This window comes from Chinchilla lanigera, unplaced genomic scaffold, assembly GCF_000276665.1.
Source record: "Chinchilla lanigera isolate Chin_1 unplaced genomic scaffold, ChiLan1.0 scaffold00012, whole genome shotgun sequence".
Taxonomy (NCBI): Eukaryota; Metazoa; Chordata; class Mammalia; order Rodentia; family Chinchillidae; genus Chinchilla; species Chinchilla lanigera.
Genome location: NW_004955413.1, coordinates 17010318 through 17021154, shown reverse-complemented (window position 1 = coordinate 17021154; position 10837 = coordinate 17010318). Strand labels below are relative to the sequence as shown.

The 10837-nt window shown below is 35.6% G+C and overlaps 1 protein-coding gene across 2 annotated transcripts in view; it reads left to right on the top strand.

Annotated features, from left to right (window-relative positions):
- Positions 1-5191: 5191 nt before the first annotated feature.
- Positions 5192-10837, top strand: part of LOC102016365 (solute carrier organic anion transporter family member 1B3) — a 91251-nt gene continuing 85605 nt past the window's right edge. The window contains exons 1-2 of one of the 2 annotated variants that reach the window (XM_005379055.1): positions 5192-5234; positions 6391-6539. In XM_005379055.1, the coding sequence (XP_005379112.1) occupies positions 6456-6539 (84 nt within the window). In that variant the 5' untranslated portion in view covers positions 5192-5234; positions 6391-6455. Of the gene's footprint in view, positions 5235-6390; positions 6578-10837 lie in introns of those variants that run through there. The other variant, XM_013511267.1, reaches the window with a different exon arrangement.

Sequence of the window (10837 nt, the reverse complement as noted above, 5' to 3'; positions counted from 1 at the left end):
TCCCCACCCGAGGCTCCCCTGCACAGGGGGCCCGCCCTCCGGGAGCCAGCAGGCAGGAAGCTAGCAGCCAGAAGGCTGGCGCTCCCCACCCGCAGCTCCCTGTGTGCCGGAAGCCCTCCTTCCGGGAAACCCTGAGGCCGGGAGTGAGTCATCGGTCCAAAGACCGGCGCTCCCCGCCCAAGGCTCCCCGTGCACTAGGGGCCCACCCTCAGGGAGCCAGCAGGCAGGAAGCTAGCCAGAGGCTCCCTGTGCGCCGGAAGTCCTCTGTCCGGGGAACGAAGAGGTCGGGAATGAGTCGCCGGTCCGAAGACCCCGAAAGACCAGCGCTCCCCACCCGAGGCTCCCTGTGCACAGGGGGCCCGCCCTCCGGGAGCCAGCAGGCAGGAAGCTAGCCAGCCAGAAGGCTGGTGCTCCCCACCTGCAGCTCCCTGTGTGCCGGAAGCCCTCCTTCCGGGAAACCCTGAGACCTCTATAATTTCTTTAGATATATGTTTGGTGTGTTAAGTCTTACACAAGGATTCCTCAAGTGCTAAAAATAAAAAAGGTAAAAAACACCATTGAAAGAAAAAAGAGGGTCAAAGCATGTGATAGAGTGTAAGTCTCACAGAGAGACACCCCAAGAACACTGCTGGGAGAAAAAGGGTTTGAGTATGTGACAGAGTGTATGGAGATGACTAAGCTAAACATTACATGAAAGAAAGGGACACAAAAGTTGCTGGTATTTTTAAGACAAAATAAAGTACAAAAAAGTATTAATTATAGATAAAAGGTGTCTTATGCATGTGTCTTTCTCTGTCTCTCTGTCCAATTTATAAACAGCTCTTTTATTTGAGCTCAAAAAATTTTCCTTCCTTTTGTATTTTTTGATTTTTGAAACAATTGTGTGTAATCTAATTTGGTTTATAGATACATGTTATCTAAATGAAAGACATGCTTCCACCAAAGTTGCCGGGTGGTCAAAATGATGTCAATATTGGTTTTATACATGTGATACATATTGCTGTTTATATATTATGACTCAAGAGTTGCTCATTGTTCAAATTTAATGTGTTAAATATAGAGTTTATTTTCCTAGGTTATCATGATAGGTATGCTATAATATTATATATGACTTTTGATTTCAAATTTTCTCTGTAAAACTATGTAACTGTTGTCTGTTAACATGGGGATTCAACTACTAGAACATCCACAATTAGTAAGAAGTAACAGTTCTCTGACTATACTTTGGATTTCAAGGCACTTAATACTCAAATAAAGTTTTAAAAATTAAGTTCACTGCTCCCACTACAATGTAATGTCAATCTTTCCTTATGGGTGTTCAACAACTGAAGTTTAGAGACCAAGAATTTAAAAGATAGATGTGCTAAGAGGGTAGCCAATATTTTGGCTTTAGCCGTCCAAGGTCAATGAGGACCCAGAATATAAAAACCTCTCTTGTGACATCCTGTATATCAGTTGAGTCTGTGATCTTCTGAGTAAGGAGATTGTGGGACCACAGAGAAAAGTGATTCTATGATATATAGTGTGCCTAAGGAGAGTCACCAGAAAAAAAAATAGTCTCCCAAGCTTTCACAAAAAATAACTTGGTCAAGCAATGTCTGTTACTCATCCAGATGGCTGACACTGACAGAAGATCTAAGATGTACTGTACATGTTTCCAAGAAAAATTCTGAGGAGATTTAACTGAAATTGATAGCAAAAATTTAGTTTTAATTAATACAGGTCTCACTTTAACTTGGTCTTGAACATCCGGAAGAAAATTATACCACAAGATGTGTAAAGCAATGCCACAGTAATACTAATTTCTCCAAAAGTCTGATTTCCATCTTAACCTGGAAAGAATGACTATCACCAGGAAATCAAATAGCAAAAAAATGGTGGTGAAGCTGCCAGTGGTCAGGGGTGAAAATAGGCTAAGCAACACTTCTACATTGTTGGTCAGTATGTAAACTGGTACAACCACTCTGAAAACCAGTATAGAGATTCCTCAAAAAAACTAAAACTAGAAGTTCCATTCAACCCAGCTACTCCTCTTGTGAGTATCTTCTCAGATGTGTTAAAGACAACATATTCCAGAGACACATGCATACCTGTGTTTCTAGGAGTAAAATTTGTAAAAGCTAAGTTGTGGAAGTGTCTTACATGTCCACCAATAGATAAGTGGATAAAGAAGATATGGTATCTTCACGCAATGAAGTACCACTCTGCCATCAAGCAGGATAAACTTAAGTATTCTTTTTAAGGAAATGGATGTCTCTTGAAACCAGAAAGTTAAGTAAAATAAAGCAGACACACAGTTTAAGTATCACATGGTTTGTCTTATATGAGAAACCTAAAATATAAGTAAAGAACAAAATAAATGATGCATAATAGGGACTACAGAGACAGATCTTTCTCAAATGAGAACAAAATAAATAACTGGAGGTAGAGGGGAAGGAAAGTGGAAGACAAAGGATAAGTTTTATAATGAACACATACAGGCTCTCTACTGGGACTTTAATAGTTATGTACTACAAACATGTACTAATAAAAAGTAAAAGCTAGGAAAAATATTGTAGGAGTAGTGTTTCAAGGGACTGTCTTCAAAGCAAGAGTTTAAGTTGTCTTTAGGTAAAGGGGATGGACTGCAGAGTTACTAGATGATTACAATAAAAATGGATAAGTGATGGAATGTTAGTATGAGATTCAAAACGTGATTTTCAGGGGAAAGACTGTAAACCAGAAAAAGGAAGAAGCAAAGTGAGGCAAATTGAAAAGTATTCTTCCAGTTTAGTGTAATTGGAAAGAATAGGGCAGTTTACCTTTATCACACTGTAAAACAGGCAGTTTTCACAGGGTACAATCTAGTTAAGTCAGAGCAAGAAGGGGTTCCAAAAATCCTGAGAGAGCCTGAAGACAAATGGAATTTTACTATTTGTAAAGGAGCCGAGAGACAAAACTGAAACTGTGGGAGTTAGATAAACATGATTAGTGATCAGGCACTCCTTCGATGTGACTAACAGATAATTACCACAGTGAGCTTAGCTGTAGTGAGGGAAGCTCTGAGGAAGAGACATGGGAGTTCTGTCCAGGAGGGTGTAGCTTTCTGGCGCTCCTCTCAGCTATGGCTAAGTGAGGTATGGTGGGAGGCAATGGCAGGTTTTCTGTGACCTTAAAGTTCTACCCCTGAGACATGCCAGAGGTACCCACCTGAAAACTCCAGAACAGACTACACAGAAAAACTGCTCAAGCACATAGTTCAGAAGTTTCATTTTTCAGCTAAAGTGCGTTAACTGCTCATTTTAATACACAACTGTTATATAATGAATATAATTATATAATGAATGTATAATGTGCCAGATACTATGCAAAGCACATTAAATAAACAATACACTTTCTCTCAGATATTGGGATCTAACTTTAAAAATGTTGATGTTAAAGTTCAGAAAGGTTAATACACCAAGTTCATACCACTGGCAGATAGCAGAGACTAATTGGCATTAAAGCTGATAAGACTTCAAAAGCTGTGGTATTTCAACAGAACTGTGAGGAATGTGTCTGAAGTAAATATTAATAGACTTTAAAGCAAATTTTGCAATTCACTTGATCCATGGACGTTATGCAATGCCTTTTGTCGGACCACTCTTAATCTTCCACAAATCACACAAGAGGAGCAGTTTAATTACTTAAGAAGTTAGTAGGACAGCAACATGAGGGATATGCTCCTTGGTATCTGAAAACTTAGAATTTATAGTCACTAATAACTTTAGGGATTATAAAGGTTTTCACTTAATTTATATTGTTTTAAATTTATTCTGTGCACATTGTTATTTAAAACAAGTAGATACTCCCTAGATGGAATGAATACTTGTAGAGACACCTTGCATGAGAACAACCACACTCTCTTTTCACTCTGAATGAAAGCTCATAAAAGTCATGGAAAATATTTTGTAGTTCTGCTATGATGGTTCTCAAAATCATGTGAAGTACAAAAAATCATAGAAGTGCTTATAATAAGATGTAACTCTAGCCTACTAAATCAGAATCTTCAGAGGGTAGGGTTAGACCACTCTTTTGATAAAGATACCCCCCTACAGGAAGTTCTGATTCTGTGGAAGATTATTTTGTCCCAATTTTCCTAGCTCCGTACATGATATGAGTATTTCTCTGCCCTTTACCATTCTTAATCTATCTTTTCCTCCATAGTATTTGATTCTTCTCTAATTCACACTATTTCTAACACTAACAATGAATGGAGCTCATCTATCAACCCAAACATAGATTATCATCACTGTGACAACATTTATTCTACAAAAGTGCTAAGATACACACCCACCCACCCACTCAGACATACAGCATTACAATTCCCAAACAAAGTCCCATGTCAGAGGTATTTGGGAAAATTGAAAATGTTTGAATTATTGAACTAAACTTCATTCCTACTTTAAAAAACAGAAAAACTTAAAACTAGGCAAAAACTCTTACATTTTAAAAACCTATGTCCTATTTGATGGAAGGAAACTCTGGCTAGTCTTCTCTCAGGTTTGAAATAAGGAATCTATCACGCAGAGTGTGTGTTGTCATTTAGCAGACCCAGCTGTAACTGTCGGGCAGTTTTTAGTCCATGTGGGATATGCAGTGTCTTCTGCAACATACTGAAACCTTACCCAGGCAGTAAGCAACAGTCTCTACTTTCTCTTCTCTTTAAACATTTCCTTGAATTCTTTTTCTATTTGGAAGAGTTTTTAAAACTTTGGAAAATACATTGTAGTAATATGTCTATAGAAAAAGTGACTTACTTTTCGACAGGAGACAGATGTTTATTCTTTAGCCCCTCAGAATATATTAACAGCAGTTTCACTGAATCCGTGGCTTTATTTTCAAAACGTAAGTTCTATTTTCTGTTTGTGATACTATTTTTTGAGGCAATAAAGGGTTCTCAAAGCATAAAAAAAGTAAAAGAAAAAGTCACCAACTCAACTGAATAAACAAATGCAAGTCATCTCCAGAAATAAAACTTTCAAGACTAACATTAATAAAAATGTACAAATTCTGAGCAATTTCTACTGCAACCTTTAACTTATTTGAATGTGTTGTAAACAAGAAAAAGATAAATTTTATTTGTCTAGAACTAGCATGATGGTTAATCATCATTGGACTGATTTTTTTAAAAAACCAAGTAAATATTTGGAAAAGGACTTTCACAAAGAATAAAGGTTAGACTTACTGCAATTGATCTAGGATTCTAAATTCAGGTAAGAACATCTTAGATTCTCTCATTTCAATATTTCTTCTGCACAGGAATTTCTTAGGTTGCCAAGAAAATGTGATTAGTGCTCATGATACATATTCCAAAGTTTATGTTCTGTGTCTTTTGTATACTTATTTTCTAAGCCCTGGGATGTATTAAATTTTCATTCTGCTAATAGATGTGCCTCAGGTTTATTTAATCTAAAATTATAGCAAATTATATTTTATACTGTAAAAATAAAGCCTTAAATTATTTTTCTATTACTTTCCAGACTAGCTTGAGAAAGTAGACTTGTAGCTACCTTCTTACAGTGTGGTACTGTGCAGTGGTTTAAACCTGCTGCACACATAGAATTATCAGAGTAGACTACTTATTTCATCCTAACTGCATAAGGGAGCATGAAAGTTAGTAGGTAAATATAGAAAATTATAATATGTTTCAAAATCGCTTAAAAACCCCTACTTTCCTTTTTCCACACAAAGTTTGACTCAGTGTGAGAGGAAAGAAAAATATTTTTCAGATCACTTTTTCTCCAATTAAATGAGAAAAAAAATCAGGTCAAGAGATTGCTGAGATTCTCATCCAGAACCCCACTCCCCAGGGAAATATTGAGCTTTTTTCTTCAGGGAAAAATTACCAGGCTACCTCCCAATAACGTGGGTCTTCTCTTAAATACTGTGTACCAAATATTCACTTCTACATGTCATTTTGAACTCAGAAAAAATACCTTCAGAAAAAACTATACTAAAGTTCTCTAACATGTACTTAAAGGGCCATAGGAAAATAGAAAGTGTGGAATGTGGACAACCTATGCTGATATTATCAAACCTGAAAATGAGGCAAAAGCAATGTAAAAATTAAAATCTGAAATTAAATTTTTTAATTTCTGTAACCTCATTCTGTATTATCAACTTGTAATTTTTAATTTCTCTCCACAGTTTTAATCTGACTAGCTAAATTATAATCTCCCTAAAGCTAGAACTTGTGTGGTTTTCTTTTCTGTTTTTTGTCCAGTATTTTCTCAGTTCACTGTCAGAAACCTAGTAGAGTCTGAAGGGATATTTGTGATTGACTGAGCTTCATGTTGACTTATTGGTTTTATTATTTCTAAATTATATATTGTTAAATTGAAATGAATTATCCATTTTAACCCTACATAGGTGGTGGTTCCTAACCAAAAATCAACAACAGTTGAACATAATCACATAATATCTATGGTTTAAACATGGATCAATTTGAGCATATAAATAAAACAGCAGAGACAGATTCTTCAAGGAAAAAGAAAACTAGATGCTGCGATGGATTCAAGGTGGGATGAGTGTCATAGACCCAAACTAAAGCAAGAGAGTAAGGAATTTTTATTTATAGAAAAGAAAGCCAATTTTTAAAAAGAACAGTACTTTTCATATTAGATTTTTTCAATTGAAGCATACATTCAACTACTAACAAAATGACCTATATACTTATTTAAATGCCTTTAAATATGATTAAGGTCTTTGGTGATATTTCAGATGCCTGTTCATTAATATGGAAATTTGAGAATGTGATTAAACTAAAAGGAATTGTTGTGTAATGTATAACATAAAAAATATACTAGAAGTAACCTATAAACTTAGGAGATTAATGTTTTGTGAATCACTTTCCGATCTTGACCCGTTTAAATATTCTTTTCTTAGACAGCACCATTTTTTAAATTCTTACAACCTAAGTAGTGGAGCAAGTATGCACTGCTAATTTTAAAAACTATGCAATGATTAAAAGATCTGGCCCAGAGAGATATTTCTTGATGTAGACTACTTATTTAATTTGTTCAATTCCAAATTGGCAAAAATAATCATGCATTTTCCTTTTGTCACAAAACTGTGGGCATTATATGATATTGGCACTTTCATCAAAAGGAAAAATACTTGGTAAACACAGAGCAGAAGGAAAAAACCAAGACTCTGGGAAGCAGAAAAGTTTGCCTGAAGTGGTCAACTTTGTAATTTGAATTCGCTTAAACCCAGGATAAACCCTGTACACCATATAAAGAAAATCTCAAAGAATTCAAAAATCAACCAGAGCCATCTTTTAGTGATTTTTTAGTTTTTTTTCACTTTGTTGAAGGTGGAGTTTTACCCAGCTGAATAAAGACCACGGAGATCATAATTCCAATCGTGTAATGTATAAGTTTCCTTTTAAATTTCAGAGTTTCTGAAGAAATATTTGAATAATTTTAAATCAAATGTAGTCATAGAAAAAGGTGTTGATTAATGGAATGGAATTCTATATTATTTTCTAGGGTGACTATTGCAATGATTTCATTTTCAAGTGTATGGGAGAGAAACAAATTTGGTGGCAAATGTGATTCTTTCAGATACTTCTTACCTCGTTTGGAGTAAGAGGCTGGGAATTGGGAATCAATACATTGCCTGGAGTACAAAAAGGAAAAGAGAGACAGTAACAGTAGCTGGAACTTATTGAGTACTTACTATTATGCCACACATTGCTCTAATTCCGTATTCTGTTCATAGATTTAGTCCTTATAATTCTGTCAACCAGACATGATTATTTTAGTTTTACAGATGAAAAAAGCCTAGGTATGTACAAGTAAATGATTTCCCACCGATCTCAAAGCTGGTAAATAGTGAAACAAGGTCTGAAGGGAAAGAGTCTAACCCATGAAACTCTATTGCATGTTGCTAAAGTAACGATGAGTTTTTATAACATTAGCATTTTTAACATATCATGATAAGCGAGGATTTATAAAGACTCTTCAGGGATCCTCTTTATTCCATACTTTTAAAAATTCAGTTTCTCAGTATGTAGCATCTATGAGATTCTTACAATTGTTTTGCATGTGAACATTTAAACCCACATATTGTTACTGACTTTCATGTACAGACTCAACAGTTCGAAGAGTATAAAAGTGAAACAGAGAGTGGACATATTAAATGCCATACTTTGATTCTTTCTGGCCCCTTCCTCTCAGTTTTCATATTGAACCAGCTTTGCTCCAGGGAACCTCTCAATAGATACATCATTTTTTTTTTTTTATTTTAGAGAGAGTAGTAGGAAAAAAAAGAACAACGGCAGCATTTTTTGACACTGTCATCTCTACTCTTCAGATTGCTCATACCTCTGTGTTGTAATAAGAATTTGTCAACAGCACAAAGGCAATGTGCTGTCACTCCAAAACACACATAACAGGAAAAAAGCAAACAGTCTCCCTTTCTGCCAGTGTTCCTACTCCCCTTCCAGCATAAAAGACCCCAGAGATAACCACCAATAACACCTCCCGTCGTTTTCCTTCTGCGTCCCTTCCCTCCAGCTACATTGGCCTTTTGTCTGTTCCGCGGACATATTAAATTCACATCTGTCTATGGGAACTTTGCACCTCACATTTGTTTTCTGAAATGTTCTTCTTGTGGAAATCACATACCTTTGTCTCATTTAGACCTCTTTAAACATTACCTCAGCTCTGACTATCCCATGTAAAATATCCCCATCTGCTACTCTCTGACCTTAGGCTGATTTTTTTAATGGCATCTATCACTATGTGATACACACAAACGCACTTCTATAGGGGCATGTGTGTGCGTATGTGTGCGTGTGTGTGTGTGTGTGTGTGTGTACATATAAGTGTTTAACAGCTTAAGACAAAATAAATTGTCTTACAGTTCAGAAGAACAGTACGAGTAGTCTAAACTCAGGGTGATGGCATGACCAGGATCCTTTTTGGAAGTTCTTGTGAAAACCTCCTTCCATGCCTGCTCCAGCTTCTAGAAGCTTTCCATTTCTTGCCTCATGACCTCCTTTGTATTCATATCTAATGATGTTGGTCAAGTCTTTCACGGATTACATCTCATTAACACTGAGCTTTCCACGTTTTAAAAAGCCTTGTGATTACATTGGTTTCACCAGAGTAAGTCAGATTAATCTCTCTGGTTTAAGAGAGGTTAAAAAACTTACTGTCTGTTAAAAAACTGGTTAAAAACCTTACTGTCCTGTAATATGAGTTGAAAATATCTATATAACTTCCTTTAAATAGTATACTAATTGTTTATATTATATAAAAAAGGTATTTTGGTGTTTATAGAATTTTAACTCAGTACTCTGATGTTAAACTATCCGTATTATTTTATATAGCAAAAGTTTGAGCGTTTTGAGTCCTGTGTAAATTTCCATTATATTAATATGCCCAGATTTATATCTTTACTCTTCTTGCATTTTTACATTGTTCTCAGGTCTTTTGTTATAAATAATGTTGGTATAAATATTCCCATCCATATTTCCTGGTGTACTCAGGACACTTTCTTGACAGTGCTTAGAATCAAAATACATAGAACATGGAGTATGTCAGTGTTCGGCTTTACTAGATGATGTTAAAATTTTTAAAGGGAATTGTACTAATTAAATACCAACCATCAATGCCTAAGTGAACATCTGTTTATATATTCTCTACCACACTTTTTATAATCAGACTTATTTTTGAAATACAAATGAGTGCAAAATAACATTCAATTTTGGTCTTATTTTTCATCTTTGATAACTACTGAGATTTAACATTGATTCACAGGGTATTAGTGCTGTATTCTCTTTTGTAAAATCCCATACATGTATGTTATCCATTTTTAATTGTTTTATTTTATTGGTACATTTTAGATGCATATAATGATAACATTCATCTTAGGAAATTTGTATCTGTACAAGATATATCTTGCCTTATCCTTTTTCCCATTGCCTTCCCCTCCCCTCAACACCTCTTCCCTTACTTATTTACAAAATCTTTGTTTCCATTTTCCTTCCCTATTCCTTCTTTCCTTTGTTCTCCCACCTTCCTTGTTCCTCTTCCCATTTGAACATTTTCTTCCCATTTCCCATATGTATTACACGTTTTTGTTCTTACTTACATTTTTAGTTTCTCACCCCAGAGAAACCATGTGATATTTGACTGCATGTGTCTGATTTATTCACTGAAGACTATGGTCTAAGCTCCATCCATTTAGCTGGAGATGTCTCGAGTTTATCCTACTTATTACCAAGTAATACTCCATCATTTAAAAAAAAACATCTTTCTCCGTTCATCATGTAATGAGTATTTGGGCTGTTTCCAAGTTTTAGCTATTACAAACTGTGCCGCTATAAACATGAATGTGCATATGTTACTGTGGTATGATGCTTTTAATTCTTTCAGGGAAATACAAAAAGGCAAATACCTGGGTCAAATGGAACCTCTTGTTTTAGCTTCTTGAGGAATCTCCATAGTGATTTCTGCAGTGCTTGCACCGGCCTACATTCCCACCAACAGTGGAGAAATGTTACTTTTTTACCCACAGCCCCACCAGCATTTGTTATTAGTTATTTTCTTGATGGTAACCATTTTTTTCTAGAGTAAGATGTAATCTCAGTATTGTTTTAACCACCTGGTCTTCAATATAGGGGTCAAACACATTCACTGAAAGAAGGATAGCCTCTTTAATAAGTGGTGTTTGAAAAACTGGCTTTCCAAATGCTGAAGATTACTATTAGACCCACGTCTATTACCATGCACTAAACCAAAACCAAAATGTATCAAAGATCTAAATATTAAAACAGAAACACTAAATCTGCAGGAAGATAGAATAG